The 17675-nt window shown below is 41.6% G+C and overlaps 2 protein-coding genes across 23 annotated transcripts in view; both read left to right on the top strand.

Moving 5' to 3' along the window:
- The window catches only part of LOC137564200 (protocadherin gamma-C5-like), a 669033-nt gene that overhangs the window by 290239 nt on the left and 361119 nt on the right, over window positions 1-17675 (top strand). The window contains exon 1 of one of the 22 annotated variants that reach the window (XM_068277733.1): window positions 14491-17054. The exons of the other annotated variants lie outside the window; for them this stretch is intronic. Within the exon in view, the coding sequence (XP_068133834.1) occupies window positions 14610-17054 (2445 nt within the window). The 5' untranslated portion in view covers window positions 14491-14609. Of the gene's footprint in view, window positions 1-14490; window positions 17055-17675 lie in introns of those variants that run through there. 22 annotated transcript variants of the gene reach the window in all.
- On the top strand, window positions 72-2537 carry LOC137560776 (protocadherin gamma-C5-like). The gene has a single exon (XM_068271918.1). It carries the CDS (start codon window positions 72-74, stop codon window positions 2535-2537), a length of 2466 nt encoding a protein of 821 aa, XP_068128019.1.

Raw genomic sequence — 17675 nt, 5'->3', positions numbered from 1 at the left:
TGATGTCGAAACTGATTTAGCATCCTGACAGCTTGTGTCCATCCATCTCAGGGAGCTGCTATACCTCTACAATGGACTTCAGGAAGCATTTGAATACTTGGCTTTGGCAAGTACTATGTGTTTTTTCTCTTGGTTGGTGGGGATGTTTCTCTGGACAGCTTCATTATACATTAACAGAGGAATCTGAGCCCGGAACGTTCATAGGACATGTAGCTAATGACCTGGGCTTCAATGCTGAACAGATCTCTGAGCGAAGGCTGAAACTGGGATCTGAAGAAAGCAGGAGGTATTTTGTGATAGGATTTGAAAACGGAGAGCTGCTACTGAATGAAAAGATAGATAGAGAAAGTCTGTGTGGCTTTACTTCAAGCTGTTTGCTGCCTGTAGAACTGATAACAGAAAAACCATTAGAGTTGTTCCATTTTACTGTTGAGGTCTTGGACATAAATGATAATTCTCCTCATTTTCTGAATAATGATAGGCTTATAAAAATAGCAGAGCTGGCTACCCCAGGATTAAGGTTCCCTTTGGAAAACGCTGTTGACCAAGATGTAGGCTCTAATGCTGTAAGCTCTTATGAGATGAGCCCAAGCCATTATTTTTCACTGAATGTGAAACACTTAAAAGATGGTAAGCTTCTGCCAGAGTTAGTTTTAGAAAATGCTTTAGATAGAGAAGAAATATCTGAACATCATCTCATACTGACAGCTGTGGATGGTGGACAACCATCTAGGTCAGGAACGACAAAAATCACTGTGCTTGTTTTAGATAATAATGACAATCCACCTACTTTTGATCAGCCTGTTTACAAGACGAGTTTACCTGAAAACATTATGCCAGGGACCTTATTAATAAAGCTCAATGCTACGGATGTAGATGAAGGTCCAAATGGGGATATTGAATACTCTTTTGAAGACCATACACTCAAGTCTGTGGGAAGGTTGTTCAAATTAGACCCCCATACTGGGGAAATTTTTGCAGAAGGAAATATTGATTTTGAAGAGAATAGTTTCTATGAAATGTATGTAAGAGCCAAAGATAAAGGTGTCCCAATAATGGAAGGACATTGTCTTATACAAGTGGAAATTCAAGATTCCAACGACAATGCTCCAGAAGTTGTTGTTTCTTCCCTTGAAACATCTATTCCGGAGAATACACCACTTGGCACTGTGGTTGGACTGTTTAATATAATTGATCGAGATTCTGGCAAAAATGGTAAAGTCACGTTAAAAATACCGGCAGGGCTTCCCTTCACTTTCAGATCCTTTGAAAATCACTATTCTTTGATCACAGATGGTATTTTAGATCGGGAAACAATGCCGCAGTACGTTATTCACTTGGTTGCTGCAGATTTGGGGTCACCACCAATGTACACTGAAAGAACAATTGTTCTCAATATTTCAGATGTCAATGACAATCCTCCAATTTTTTCGCACCATTCCTTCACTGCCTACATCCATGAAAATAATGCACCAGGAATCTTGCTTTGCACTTTATTTGCTACTGATGCAGATGAAGAGGAAAATTCACAACTCAAGTTCTCGTTATCAGAAACATTTGTTGCTGGATCACCAATATCCTCTTACATCTATATAAATGAAAACACTGGCAATGTTTATGCTCAGAGGTCTTTTAATTACGAATTTCTCCAACTTTTAGAAGCCACAGTTTTTGTTGAAGATGGTGGTTCTCCAAAACTAAAATCAAATGCCACACTTTACATATTTATTTTAGACCAAAATGATAATCATCCAAAAATCCTTTACCCTGCCCTGAATAGAGAACCCACTGAGCATCAAAGAATACCTCGCCCTGTATCTTCAGGTTACTTGGTCACCAAAGTGACAGCAGTAGATGCAGATTCAGGTTATAATGCATGGTTATCTTACAGTATCTTAGAAGCTTCTGACCCTTCCATGTTTAGAGTTGTACCACACACTGGTGAAATAAGAATGATACGAACTTTACGTGAATCTGATGATAGCACTTACACCATTGTGGTCCTAGTTAAGGACAATGGACAGCCAGCTTTATCAAGCACTGCTACTATCTTTGTTTCATTTGAGGAGATTGTCCAGGATGAAACTCCAAAATCCCAGGATTACCAAACCTCTCACCGTGAACCATCTGACATAACTTTATATCTGATAATATCTCTAGCAGCTGTTGGTAGTGTATCAATAATTACATTCACTGTTTTAATAGTCAAGTGTTTAAGGGCAAAAACTAGAAGTATCTGCAGGTGTACTGGTGAACCTGAGGTAAATGACTTCCAGTGTCACTACCAACCAACACTTCAACTCAATTCAGATGGAACCTTGAAGTATATGGAGGTTAAGACTTTGACCAGACCTACAAATCAGTGTTATAGTACTTGCCTTTCACCAGCACTGGAGCGAACTGACTTTACATTTTTGAGGCCTTTGGATTTTCCACAGCTAAAGGATATTTTGAATGATGAGGATTCATTATCCATGAACAGCGAGTTTGGTGAGATTATCCAGGTGAGAAAACTTGTTCAAAGAACCTATTGCTAGGTTAATAAAATAATAAAATAATCTCTCCCTCTCAATGTGATGTAGAAGAGAATCTCCATAGACATTACTTAGTTTACATAGTTTATACCTTTTGCTTATTTGTCTGATGATAGCCTGCATGCACAGTAGAGTCCCGGTTATAGGAAACTCAACTAACTAGCAGTCTCAACCAACCAGCACAAATCACAGCAGTACTCACAGTGGTGAAGGTCAACTTCTTAGGTTGTTTGTGGGTTCTTCTGTCCTTAAAGACTTGGTCCCATAGCACCCCATGTTTAATATACTTTCAATTACTGTCTTTTAACTTTTAATAAAGAGTTCATGGTCTACTTATAGAGTGGGGTATAGTACTGTATTGGCTGGGCCTATTTTTAACATTGAGTCTCAAGCAACCAGATAGCGCACTTATCCCAGCATCAGCTGATCCCCGTTGGTGCCGGATAACTGAGACTCTACTGTATAAAGCTTCCCAATAAATTTCCAGCTCAGTGGTTATCCTCTTGAATATTGTTTGTGTTTCATGGGAGATGTACTGTATACATATAAATTGTACATGACCCCAGAGTAAAATACTGTATACTAATAATGAATTTTTTTCTTTGTTGGTTTTGGAATAGTCCACCTCCTTTTATCGGATTCTTGGGATGTTCTGTATTACAAAAGCACGCGCTGGACTTTGACCTGTCCAAAACCAAATCAGATCTATTAGATTTTTACTAGCTACTGTAACTGACAGTGACATAGGAAATAAATAACTTTCATTACTCTCAATCAAACCATGTATTTTAAATGTTATAATGTTTGGAAGTAGTTGTCTTTTAAGGGCACATCGGGCACAGTAGTAGTAAAATAACATACCCTAACACACAGTAGTAAACATAGCCTTTTGTTGTGTAATATCTTTTATGTGTCATACTTTATATTATTGTATTCAGCTAAGTGCTTCTTATTTAAATGCTTGTTATAATCATTCACTGACTGTCATTTACTGACATACAGCATATAAACCTGCATATTAATGCACAACTTCAAAGCATAGCAGGAAAAATATTTTTGACATGGTGAATGTATTAGAACTTGCCACAAGCACTGTAATGAAAAGCCTGAAGGCAGTCTATTTGTAGACTTTAGTGATGTATTCTAAAACAAATAAATAATTCACAGTTACCTTAAAATATCTCTGTTAAGTAAAAGAACCTCACCACTTTAGGAACTCTCCCCTTACACACACACACACACACACACACACACGCACGCACGCACGCACGCACGCACACACACACACCACACACACACACACACACACCGCACACACACACCACACACACACACGCACACACACACACGCACACGCACACACACACACACACACACACGCACGCACGCACGCACACACACACACCACACACACCACACACACACACGCGCACACACACGCACACCGCACACACACACACACACACACACACACACACACACACACACACACACACACACACACACACCACACACACACACCACACACACACACACACACACACCACACACACACACACACACACACACACACACACCGCACACACACACCACACACACACACGTGCACACACACGCACACCGCACACACACACCACACACACACACACACACACACACCGCACACACACACCACACACACACACACACCGCACACACACACCACACACACACACCGCGCACGCACACACACACACACACACACACACACACAAGAATAATTCCTATATTTGTATAGCGCTTTTCTCCTGTAGGGCTCAAAGCGCTTGCAAGGCAGCCAAACTCAGTGGGCAGTAGCAGTGTTAGGGAGTTTTGCCCAAGAACTCCTCCTTACTGAATAGTAAGAGCTGGGATTTCAACCCAGGTCTCCAATGTCAAAGGCAGAGCTCTTACCCTTTACAGGTTACCAAGTTAATTGCATATAGGCCCTGGTATAGCTGCAACTCTTTCAATTACTCCAAGAGGATGGTATGGCTGACTGAGCTTATTTCTGATAAACTGAATGTTGTGGGTAGGTTGGCCTGTACATGTTTTTGTCTTAGGAATGCATGATTTAGCCTCTCTGGGAGGCCAGAATACTGTTTGATGCATGTGAATTCACATTATTTAAGTGCTAAATATATATGTTTTCATTAAATGATAGTGGATGAGTGATGTGTACTTGGGAGGGATCTTTACACAGCGGTATAGCTGTCCTCTCATGTCTTGTAATATCACAGGGACACTTGTGAGGGGAAAACTCATCAGCCAACGTTCGTACAGCAGCAGCATTATTCTGGCACTTCCAAAATCTATCTAAAGCAAATAAATGTAATGCTTTGGCTGCCGTTTCACATTTAGGTCAGTCGAGCCAAACATTGAGGGTAAATCCTTCCACACATGGACACTCTAAAACAAGGAATTGTTAGGATGTTTGTTTTATTGTTGCCTGTGTTGGTTTTGGACATTTCCTTCACTTCTCTCACTTCTGATGAAATTCAGGACTGGAGTTAGAGCTTAGAGAGTCTCCAGAGCTGAAAGTAAAGAAAGAAGACACAGATTTGCAATGATGTCATAACATAGGTTCCATTCTTTTTCTATTCCTCCTTAATGTGGCAGTGAGCTAGCAAGACAAGCCTGGGCCAGCTTGACAGATCTCTTGTAGGCATACATGTAAAAAGGGCACAGTGATAATTTGGGCGCTGGAGATAGACACTAGTAAAATATTGGTAAAATGACAGATATTCTACAATAAGCGTGTATGTAATTGCGATAGTAAAATATAGGTAATTGTTTCTGATATTTTACTATCACATAGCCTGAATCCATTCTCACTTGAATCAGCCCTAGCCTAGGGCTGATTTCTGGGAAGGCCACCAAGACCCGGGCCTTGGGTGGTAGTTTGCTAAAGGGTGGCAGGACATAGAAGAGGGATTGCTGTATAGGGAAGAATATGTATATGGAAGAAGAGGCTGCAAATGGAATACAAAGATTGCAAATAAGGAGCAACATATGGAAATAGGCAGCTGCTGCCCAAGGGACCTGTATAGAACTGAAGGAGGCTGCTGTACATGAATGTTAGACATGGAAGATAGGGCTACACAAGTAATAGGAGGGGGTGCTACAATGCATGGATTACCCCTATTGGTTTGCGGTGGTTCTGAATGACTTCTTGGTATGTTAAATCCTCAGGGTTGTAATGTATGTGGGACATTGATTTTAGCTCATCCATTTTGAAAGGATCCCCGTCCTTTCCCACATGATGACCTTTTGCATATCAGTTTTGCAAGATCTGCCAGGCTGTTTGGACATTTCGACCCTTCCCTCTGCACCAATGTGAGAGTTGGAGAGTAATATAGTAAAAGTGCATGTAATGGGACAGTAATAAGATAAAGCGCATTTTTAGAGTAATAAGGTCAGTGCGCATTGTGCGGGGTAGCAAGGGTGGATAGAGCAGAGGGGGAGGGGACCAGCACATTTGGTTCATTTTTAGATGTAGTCATGCAAGTTCTTCAAACACTGTGATAGTAGCATAGTAGATGTAGTCATTTTGTAGTGTAACAAAGAAACCCAGATAAAGTAGGTTCATGGTACTTGTGTTCATTCACTGCATTGCAAGCCTAGGTATTTTATACTTTGAGAGCAAGAGAATGGGTATTTCACATACCTTCCTCTTCCTAGGAACCCCTTTAATATGAGCCATTGTAGTCTGGAGACAAGATATGAGGGACTCTGTTAAAATCTTTTTATGGGGTTTTGACTGTCCACCTTTGTGAATTAAGTTTCATTTCTTGCTATCTCTGTCTTTCCTTTAGAGGTTATCCCTATTCACACTATCCAGAACTGAAATAACTAATCAATTCCTAAAGTTAGGCTTTAAAGGGACTCCGAGCAGTGCAGAAACTATGGAAAGATGCATACCATTTTGAAGCTCTCTTTCTCTTTCCAACGATATATAAACCGCCGCCCTATGCCTTTTAGTTTTCGCTATTTTCGCGATCGAAATAGGGGCTACCGTGATTTCGTTCGCGAAAATATCGAAAGCTAAAAGGCATAGGGCGGTGGTTTATGTGTCGTTGGAAAGAGGAGAAAGAGAGCTTCAAAATGGTATGCATCTTTCCATAGTTGCTTGTATTACACAGGACGACTTTTCCCCAAAGTTGGCAGCTGAATGGAGCTGCCGACTTTGGGGAAACGTCGTCCTGTGTAATACAAGTAACTATGGAAAGATGCATACCATTTTGAAGCTCTCTTTCTCCTCTTTCCAACGACACATAAACCGCCGCACTACACCCTTTAGTTTTCGTTATTGTTGCGATCAAAATCGTGTTTGCCACGATTTCGATAGCGAAAATAGCGAAAACTAAAAGGCGTAGGGCGGCGGTTTATATATTGTTGGAAAGAGAAGAAAGAGAGCTTCAAAATGGTATGCATCTTTCCATAGTTTCTGTACTGCTCGGAGTCCCTTTAATAATAATTACTAGTAAAACACTTTGGGGACATTATAATGAGACACACACATTACTGCAGCTCAGTAATATACTCCAGGAATCGTTACTTTAGGAATCGTTACAAAAAAACACTCATTAGGTGACATGAAAACACTTTAATGGGATGCAAATGTGTACACAGTTTGTGAATTATTTATGTTAACATTGATGCATTTAAATTTTTTTTTACATGTTATGAACTTCTTACATTTGTAAAGCTCCAGAAAATAATGTCTTGAAGGGCTATACTAGTAATTAAGGGGAGATACAGTCTAATCATTATCATGATAGGAACATAAGAGCACAAGAAAATGGACCCCATGCATTTTAATGATGGTAGTACTAAAGGGGAACTCTATTAAGATCGCCAGGGCGGCTGCGGGAGGGTTTTTTTTTTTTTATAAAAAAAAAACTATTACAAAACTATTACATGCAGCCAACTGAAAGTTGGCTGCATGAAAGCCCACTAGAGGGCGCTCCGGAAGCGTAATTCTGATCGCCTCCGGTGATCAGAAGTATCAAGGAAGGCCGCAGTTAGCGGCCTTCCTTGTTTCGCTTACCTCGTCACCATGGCGACGAGAGAAGTGACGTCATGGACGTCAGCCGACGTCCTGACGTCATCCGCCTCCGATCCAGTCCTTAGCGCTGGCCGGAACTGTTTGTTCCGGCTACGCTGGGCTCGGACGGCTGGGGGGACCCTCTTTCGCCGCTGCACGCGCTAAAAATGTGGACAAACATGTTTTTGATGAAAAAAAAACCCATTCAGCTTATATTTATTGGTTTGGGTAAAAGTTATAGCATTTACAAACTATGGTGCAAAAAGTGAATTTTCCCATTTTCAAGCATCTATGACTTTTCTGACCCCCTGTCATGTTTCATGAGGGGCTAGAATTCCAGGATAGTATAAATACCCCCCAAATGACCCCATTTTGGAAAGAAGACATCCCAAAGTATTCACTGAGAGGCATAGTGAGTTCATAGAAGATATTATTTTTTGTCACAAGTAAGCGGAAAATGACACTTTGTGACAGAAAAAAAAAGTTTACATTTCTTCTAACTTGCGACAAAAAAAAATGAAATCTGCAACGGACTCACCATGCCCCTCTCTGAATACCTTGAAGTGTCTACTTTCCAAAATGGGGTCATTTGTGGGGTGTGTTTACTGTCCTGGCATTTTGGGGGGTGCCTTATTGTAAGCACCCCTGTAAAGCCTAAAGGTGCTCATTGGACTTTGGACCCCTTAGCGCAGTTAGGCTGCAAAAAAGTACCACACATGTGGTATTACCGTACTCAGGAGAAGTAGTACAATGTGTTTTGAGGTGTATTTTTACACATACCCATGCTGGGTGGGAGAAATATCTCTGTAAATGACAATTTTTAGATTTTTTTTACACACAATTGTCCATTTACAGAGAGATTTCTCCCACCCAGCATCGGTATGTGTAAAAATACACTCCAAAACACATTGTACTACTTCTCCCGAGTACGGCGATACCACATGTGTGGCACTTTTTTGCACCCTAACTGTGCTAAGGGGCCCAAAGTCCAATGAGTACCTTTAGGATTTCACAGGTCATTTTGCGGAATTTGATTTCCAGACTACTCCTCACGGTTTAGGGCCCCTAAAATGCCAGGGCAGTATAGGAACCCTGCAAATGACCCCATTTTAGAAAGAAGACACCCCAAGGTATTCCGTTAGGAGTATGGTGAGTTCATAGAAGATTTTTTTTTTTTTGTCACAAGTTAGCGGAAATTGATTTGTATTGTTTTTTTGTTTTTTTTCACAAAGTGTCACTTTCCGCTAACTTGTGACAAAAAATAAAATCTTCTATGAACTCACCATAGTCCTAACAGAATACCTTGGGGTGTCTTCTTTTTAAAATAGGGTCATTTGTGGGGTTCCTATACTGCCCTGGCATTTTAGGGGCCCTAAACCATGAGGAGTAGTCTGGAAATCAAATGCCGCAAAATGACCTGTGAAATCCTAAAGGTACTCATTGGACTTTGGGCCCCTTAGGCTAGTTATGTCGTTTGAGATAAGTGCACTGTGTAATGATCTGCTCTGCTGTCTGCGCAGGCAGGCAGCTTTTTGACCATTTTTCAGGTCCGCATGCTGCAGGTCCCTGGAAAGTAGTGATGGGCCAAACCTCCGATTTTAGGTTTGCGAACCGGGTTCGTGAACTTCCGCGGAAGGTTCGGTTCGCGGAAAAGTTCGCGAACCGCAATAGACTTCAATAGGGAGGCGAACTTTGAAAAATAGAAAAAATTATGCTGGCCCCAAAAGTGATGGAAAAGATGTTTCAAGGGGTCTAACACCTGGAGGGGGCATGGCGGAGTGGGATACACGCCAAAAGTCCCGGGGAAAAATCTGGATGCGAAGCAAAACAGCGTTTTAAGGGCAGAAATCACATTGAATGCTAAATTGCAGGCCTAACGTGCTTTCAAACATCTTGCATGTGTATACATCAATCAGGTAGTGTAATTAGAGTACTGCTTCACACTGACGCACCAAACTAACTGTGTAACGCACCGCAAGTTACCAGCTGTTTGTGTAGTGACGGCCATGCTGGACTACTGCGCAACATGGCGAGATTGCTCTTCCTCGCTCAGTGATGTCAGGTAATGTGTGTCTGCCTTCTCAACTTTCCATGGCATTGTTAAAAAGCTTACGTTTTGTTTTTAAATTACATTTTCTACTTGTAGCGGTACTTGTTCGGTACCGCTACAATGAGAATCCTATGGAGGCGGGCAAGTCTGGCATTGTGACCCCGGGTAATGGCCGGGGAATGAGGGTTTGAATCCGGTGTGGAGCCTGAGCAACGGCTACCATACACATCCAAGGAGGGCAGCAGTCAGGCATGCACGTCCGCCCCGAGGTAGTGACCAAAAATAACAATACAGAAGGACTATTGAGGGCTTGCTGTATTTGAAATGAATGTACTTTAAATCCTTTAACGAGAGCCAGTTATGGTGGGCAAAGATGACACCACATTCCTTTCACGAGAATCATATGGAGGCGGGCAAGTCTGCCATTTGTGACCCCGGGTAACGGCCGGGGAATGAGGGTTTGAATCCGGTGTGGAGCCTGAGCAACGGCTACCACTACACATCCAAGGAGGGCAACAGGTAGTTAGATGCAGTCAGCTGAGTTCACTCAACACAAAGGTAGTTATATGCAGTGAGGTGAGTTCACTGAACACAAAAGGTAGCTATATGCAGTGAGGTGAGTTCACTCAACCCAAAGGTAGTTTTATATGCAGTGAGGTGAGTTCACTCAACAGAAAAGGTAGATATGCAGTGAGGTGAGTTCACTCAACCCAAAGGTAGTTATATATGCAGTGAGGTGAGTTCACTGAACACAACAGGTAGTTAGATGCAGTCAGCTGAGTTCACTCAACACAAAGGTAGTTATATGCAGTGAGGTGAGTTCACTCTACAGAAAAGGTAGATATGCAGTGAGGTGAGTTCACTCAACTTAAAAGGTAGTTATATGCAGTGAGGCAAGTTCACTCAACACAAACGTAGGTGTATGCAGTGATGAGGTGGGTTAACTAAACACAACAGGTTCTAGTAGTAGGTAAATGCAGTACTGGGTGGGTAGTACAATGTGCAGCTCCCTGTCACACACTCAGGTAGTCACTGAATGTGCTGCTAAATGCTGGTGGGCTGCTGGCAGTGGGGCACACACATTATGAATTAGCAATGCTGTCTAAGCAACAAAAGTGTCTCACACACACAGGTAGTAGTCACTGAATGTGCTGCTGCTGCTGGCAGTGGGACACACAGTATGAATTAGCAATGCTGTCTAAAAAACACAAGTGTCTCACACACACAGGTAGTCACTGAATGTGCTGCTGCTGGCAGTGGGACACACAGCATGAATTAGCAATGCTGTCTAAAAAACACAAGTGTCAGTTTCAAACACAGAAAAAAAAAATGATCACACGAGCAGGATGAGCTCTGAAAAGAGCTTTTCTGGGGTGCTATTATAGCAATAAGATTCAGCTAAGCAAGCTAAGAAGACAAGAGCCTGACTAATCTGTCCCTAGGAGAACAAGTCTGCAGCAGCTGTCCCTATTCTGTCTCTAGCAGGCACACGAGCGAGGCTAATGGCCGCCGGAGCCTGCCTTATATAAGGGGGGGTGGGGCTCCAGGGCTTAGTATAGCCGGATTGGCTACAATGCGCCTGCTGACTGTGATGCAGAGGGTCAAAGTTGACCCTCATAGAGCATTATGGGGCGAATCGAACTTCCGGGAAAGTTCGCCTTCGCCGGCGAAGGCGAACCACCCGATGTTTGCCTGGAACCGTTCGCCGGCGAACCGTTCGGCCCATCTCTACTGGAAAGGAGTACTGTTTTCATTCTGCAAGTTTCAGACTTGCTATTCTGGTGAGGGATTTGCATCCACTTGTCATGCAAATTGCTTATCAGCTTCCTTTGAAGGCTTGCAGTATAAATACCATTTCCTCCCAGAATTCCCTGCTGGTCATAAAGGTTTGATTCTGCTAGACTTACCTTGAGTTTCAGCCCCTCTGCTAACTGTTTGCTAATGATGCTTTAGAGTAGTTATCCTTGGGAGTGCACTAGCATTCCTTCTAGTGCAGTCAGATTGTTTATATCTGCATGGCCTAGTTCTGTCTTGTCTCGTCTGTTTGGATCACATTCGCCCTAGCGGTAGAGGCGGTGGATCCTTCTGTACTCTGTCTTGGAGTGTAAGCCAGAGCAGCGGTTGCTACTGGTTGCTCCATCTGTCTGGCTGTTTGGACCGCATTCGCTTTAGCGGTAGAGGCGGTGTATCCTTCTGACCTATGTTCCTGGAGTGTGGGCCTGAGCTTTTGTCTGGTGTGAACACTTGATGTTAGCCAACCGATTAGCAAAGCGTTCTCGCCATCTGTTTTCCTTTTTGTTCTGTGTTCAATAGTTAGTTAGGGTTGGTACGCTTTGTCACTGTTGTGCTTAACGTGCAGCGACCGTGCGTTGAACGCGCTTTGTCGCTATTGCGCTTAACGCGTGGTGACCGCGTTTAGCTAGTCCTGTCAGTTTGTACGTGTTGGATTGCAGTTTGCTATTGGTTCTGTCTTTACTCATTCTATGTTCTGTCTTTACTCTGTCTTGTGTCCCTGCTAGCAATCGCCATTCTTGCGATTGCTTTCTCACTTTGGTCTTCGCTGTTGTATGTCAACAGTCGCTGGGTGGCGACTAGATTGGTGGACATACATACATTCTGTCTCTGTGCTCACTCTCTTTCGAGTGGCTATCTTGCCCTGTTTTGCTTCACTTCGTACAATCTCCATCTGGCATCTGTGGTTGTACAGAGAGCAAGTTCATCTGTACTCCACAGCTCCATCTGCCGGTTGGAATTCCTCTCTACAGGTGCATTTGCACCAAAGCTGGGTTCCCCTATTCAAACGCTTGTGGAGGGTTTCCGTAGTGTCGGCGCACATGTTGTGCGCTGACCACGGAGATAATTCCACATTCGTTACACACTGGTTTTGACTTCAGTAGGCAGAACTTGTTGTGCTGTAATTATCTTGGAATGTTTTCATCCTTTCCTGCTAACATAGAATACTGAAACTGAAAGCAGAAGTCCTCTGTTATTGTCTCACACTGCCTCCTAGTGACAAGTGGTCATTAATACACATTACAGCAACACAGATTAGAAGCTAGGAGATCTAACGAAGAAGAATTAAAAAAAAAGTTGCTAAAACAATTTGGTATTGAGCACTTGAAAACCTCTAAATACATTGACTGCTAAAGGGTTAAAGAGACTCTGTAACAAAATGTTGAGCCTTATTTCTTCTATCCTATAAGTTCCTATAACTATTCTAATGTGCTCTGCCATACTGCAGCTTTTTCTAGTTGCACTGTCTCTGTAATAAATCTTATCTTCTTTCCTCTGTCGGCTCTGTCGGGCTCAGGCTGGAATGTGTGGAATGTGCAGCACTGCTTGTCATTGGCAGAAGCTATACACACCCTCTCCAAGCTCTGCATGAGTCACACAGTGAGCTGTTCTCAGGCTATCACACTCTGGTTAGAAGCCATGTTTTTTGTTTGTAAACACTGCATAAAAATGGCAATTACAAGCCAGGATTGCAGCAGGGAGGGGCAGAAACAGCACAGATGGGCCCAGGAGAACATGATGAATAGAATGATATGCTTTTTATTGTAAGAGTTTTAGAGTACAGATTCTCTTTAAAGCTCCCACAAGGCAAGAACATACTCAAAATACGTTTAATAAATCTGGAGCTATCAGTTGTGTATACAAATTCCTTAAAGCACAACAATAGCTCTGTAGTATGCCCTCCTGCAGTTGATTGCCTGGTTTACCTATTCCAAAACAGCACTGGCTAACAGATACATCTATTAGTAAACTTACCACTAAAAGACTGAAGAGCAATAGATCATATTTCATTAGGTCTTTTTTTAACGATGGAAATCTTGCCCTTGTCCTATAGGCAAACAATTTACTTTTTCTTTAGATTTTTTATAAATGTAAAAATATCACTGAACATTATAAATTGTTTTGAATGGTGCTGGCAGTGCCACCATCATTTTATCATTGTGAAATTTCTGATTGGAATTAAATTATAGGTCTTATTTATGTCTTCTGTGGGTAAAATGGTTTGATTCCATGGAAAATAATCCACTATGAGGTTACAGAAACGTGCACCTTACACCTCAGCAGAATGTCCAAAGGTTTGTGAATTAGAAGGTGCGTGAGGACAATTGCATGTATGCACACTGTGACAACTTTGTTTAAATAAAGTTAGTTGATTAAAAAATATAACTGCAACACAAGTAATTCAATGTCCTTCCTGCAACAGCGCAATAGTCTAATTAAATCAATAAGGGAGTTGCAAACTCTTTTTGCTTAACAGTTGACAACTAAGTAGATAAAGGTTTGATATATGGGGATAACATGATCTCCAATTATTGTCAGCTGTCAAGAGCCTTAATGCTGGTGAGTGAGATTTTTCAGCAGATTTACTGACCGATCGATTTTGTGATTGTTTTTCTTATCAATTTCCATTCACTTCTAGAAAAAACATTGAAAATAAGATCCGACCTGTTGGAAAATATCTATCAAACCATCTGTCTGTCAAAATATCTCATGGTGTATTCCCAGCATAACATTTCAACCTCAATTAATCAATCAATCAATCAATCAATCAATTCAGAAATCTGTACATTCTAAAATACTTAATAAACACAATTAACATTCAAACTATGAAATTCATCTTTAATACACGCTACTCTGTATTGTGTGTAGAGATCACTAATTTGGAAGAAAAAAGATGAAGTTGACAATAATAGCCAGAAGAGGGCGAGCACGTCATCTTATAATTTTGTCCTAGCTATTTACAGAACAGCTTGTAATACGTGTGCGTTCTCCTCCCCCTGGCTCAGTGATTCGCCCTCCCTACTTTTTTCCTCGCACACAAAGAGATGCTGCTGTTCGTATGAAAACCCTGGGAATGCTTCTGTTTTCATGGAGTTTTTAAGACCACAGCCTTATGGATTTATAAATGACAACCAGGACATCAGGAATCAAACAATACAAGTGAGATATGGACTTCAGAGGCAGCCTAGGGATCTGGAAATGGCAAGTAGCATATTCCATTCTTCTGTGTAGCTGGGGCTGTGTCTCTGGGCAGCATCGTTATTCTATTGTGGAGGAGTCTGATCCAGGGACTGTTGTGGGCAATGTAGCACAGGACCTGGGCATAAAGCATACAGATCTAACACATCGTGGACTACATTTGGAATCTGATAAAAACAATTATTTTGCTTTAAAAAAGGAGACTGGTGCTTTGATTGTCAGGGAAAGGATTGATAGAGAGAATCTATGTGGATCAAGTATTAACTGTATTTTGCTCCTAGAGGTTGCTGCAGAGAATCCTTTGGAGTTTATTAATCTGGAAATAGAGGTTGTAGATATAAATGACAATTCTCCAACATTTTCAACAAATGATCGTGTTATTAAAATATCAGAATTACTGGCAAGTCCAGGTGCCCAGTTTGCATTAGAAATAGCAAAGGATTTGGATGTTGGCATTAATGGTGTTAATCAGTATATATTAAACACAAACCCCTATTTCTCATTGTCTGTGAAGAATCGTAAGGATGGGACTCCCATCCCTCAGCTGATATTAGAGAAGGTGTTGGATAGGGAGGAAAAATCAGAACACCATCTTATCCTCACAGCCATAGATGGTGGAGAACCAGCTAGATCAGGCTCCTGTCATATAACAATAACAGTGCTAGATATTAATGATAATCCACCAGTTTTTGATAAATCTGTTTATAAAATCAGTCTGAAGGAAAATCAGCCGTCAGGCTTTCTTGTATTAAGACTTAATGCGACAGATTTAGATTTGAAAGAAAATGGTGATATTGAATATCAGTTTGATGACCACACATCTCAGTCTGCGAAAGATATATTTCTGTTAGATCCCCGTACTGGAGAAATCACTGTAAAGAGACCCGTGGATTATGAAGACCTGAATTTTTATGAATTATATATCAGGGCAGTGGATAAAGGGACACCTGCATTAGAAGGAAACTGTCTCATTCATGTAGAAATTGAGGATATTAATGATAATTCTCCAGAAATCTCTTTCACCTCACGGACAGATGAAATTGCTGAAAACGCACCACTAGGAACTGTTGTAGGTTTTATTAATGTAAGAGACAGGGATTCTGGGAAAAATGGGGAGATGCAGTTGGAATTGTCCCCTAAAATTCCTTTTAAAATTAGAAATATTAAAAATCGTTACTCACTGGTCACTGATGGGAATCTGGATAGAGAGAGGATATCACAGTATATTATTGAGCTGACAGCTACTGATTTGGGGTCTCCTGCTCTGTCCAGTAAGACCACTGTTATTCTTAGGGTGTCTGATGTTAATGATAATGCACCAGCATTTACACAGACTACTTATAATGCTTTCATTAAGGAAAACAGTGATCCGGGGACTTTGCTGTGTACAATATCTGCTACTGATGCAGATGAGGGTGATAACTCTGATCTGGTTTACTCTATAGTGGAGAGCCAGATAGATGGATCCTCTATATCCTCTTTTGTTTATATCAATTCTAATACTGGTGACATATATGCTCAGCGTTCCTTTGACTTTGAGCACATCCAGACTCTACAAATCACCATAAAAGTGGAGGATTCTGGGTCACCAAAGTTATCTTCTTCTGTCTCTGTCTGTATATTCATTTTGGATACAAATGACAACTCCCCCTCCCTGCTGTATCCAGAGCACTCTGAGGATCTCATTGTACAACAGAGGATCCCAAAATCTACAAGTGCCGGATATCTGGTGACCAAACTGTCTGCAGTGGATCTAGACTGTGGTCACAATGCCTGGCTGCTCTTTAACCTCATTGACCCCGGCAGCTCCTCATTGTTCCAAGTGTCTAAACATACAGGAGAGGTCAGAACTGTACGAGGATTGCAGGAAACAGAAAACACAGAGCAGCAGCTTGTCATTTCTATCAGTGATCATGGGAATCCTCCATTATCTACTACAGTCACTGTGCTGGTCAGTATAGCAGATGAGGTGGTAGTAGAGAGGCCCAAATCTGGGGATTTCCTTACAAATGCCAAATCATCGCCAAATATGACCTTATATTTAATAGTTTCCCTTGTGGCTATAAGTTTAGTTTCTCTTGTGACATTTATTATATTGCTGATGAAATGTCTGAGGAAGGAAAGTTATGGTTACAGCAGCAGCTGCTGCTTTCTTACTGGATCTGAGTCCAAACCATACATGGATCAGTACCAGCCGGCTCTGTACCTGAACACAGATGGAACCTTAAAATACATGGAAGTCAGGATGGTCCCTCCAGGAGCCCAGGGACAATGTTACCAAACTAATGTGCCCCCAGCCCCACAGCAACGTGACTCTGCTTTCCTGCAGTCTCTGGATTTTCCTCAGTTAAGGGAATTAGTCAGAGATGCTGACTCCTCCTCAGTTGCCAGCAGCATGATTGATCCCAGCAAGGTGAGATATTGCTTAAATGTGCATTTAAAATTGCTGTTAAATTGTGTATAGGCATACATTTCTAAACTCTGAAGTGAATCCTTCTATGTTTATTTCAGCAATGGATACATTATTCTTTATAATATCATAATATGCAACCTCCATATGCTCCTCTGTGTCTTATGAAGTAACAGGCTAGACACTCCAGCTGAGTCTTTTTCAACTCCAGTCCTAAAAGTCCCAAAATAGATAATGTTTCCATCATCTAGCCGATTTCAGGAGTATTGCTGATTTAATTATTGCAACAGATATTTCATCTCGGGGAGAAAAAAAACATAACCTGACGAATAGGTATATGCTTTGCATTTGTGCAAATGTGAGTTTTTGAAAAGTTTAGAACATTTACACCCTTCTATTTGAGCATATTTGATTGGTAGAACGTGAGTAACTATAATTCCCTGAGATGGATTAAGATGTAATGGGGCCCTAGGCAAGGTAGAAGATTTGGGGCCCCATTGTGGTCCGTTTGGTAAGCTGAAGAGCAGAGAGGCCAGAGAAGGTGGCAGATGGGCCCTTGACACCCACTAGGCCCCAAGCACCTACTTAGATTTCCTGGTTAATCATTCTGCTCTATCTGTCTGA

Source organism: Hyperolius riggenbachi, chromosome 3 (assembly GCF_040937935.1).
Source record: "Hyperolius riggenbachi isolate aHypRig1 chromosome 3, aHypRig1.pri, whole genome shotgun sequence".
NCBI lineage: Eukaryota > Metazoa > Chordata > Amphibia > Anura > Hyperoliidae > Hyperolius > Hyperolius riggenbachi.
Note: the sequence above shows the minus strand (reverse complement) of the source record. Positions and strands in the feature narration are given on the sequence as shown.

Excerpts from the sequence above, each read along its gene's own strand:
- LOC137560776 (XM_068271918.1), top strand. The coding sequence starts at position 72 with ATGGACTTCAGGAAGCATTTGAATACTTGGCTTTGGCAAGTACTATGT.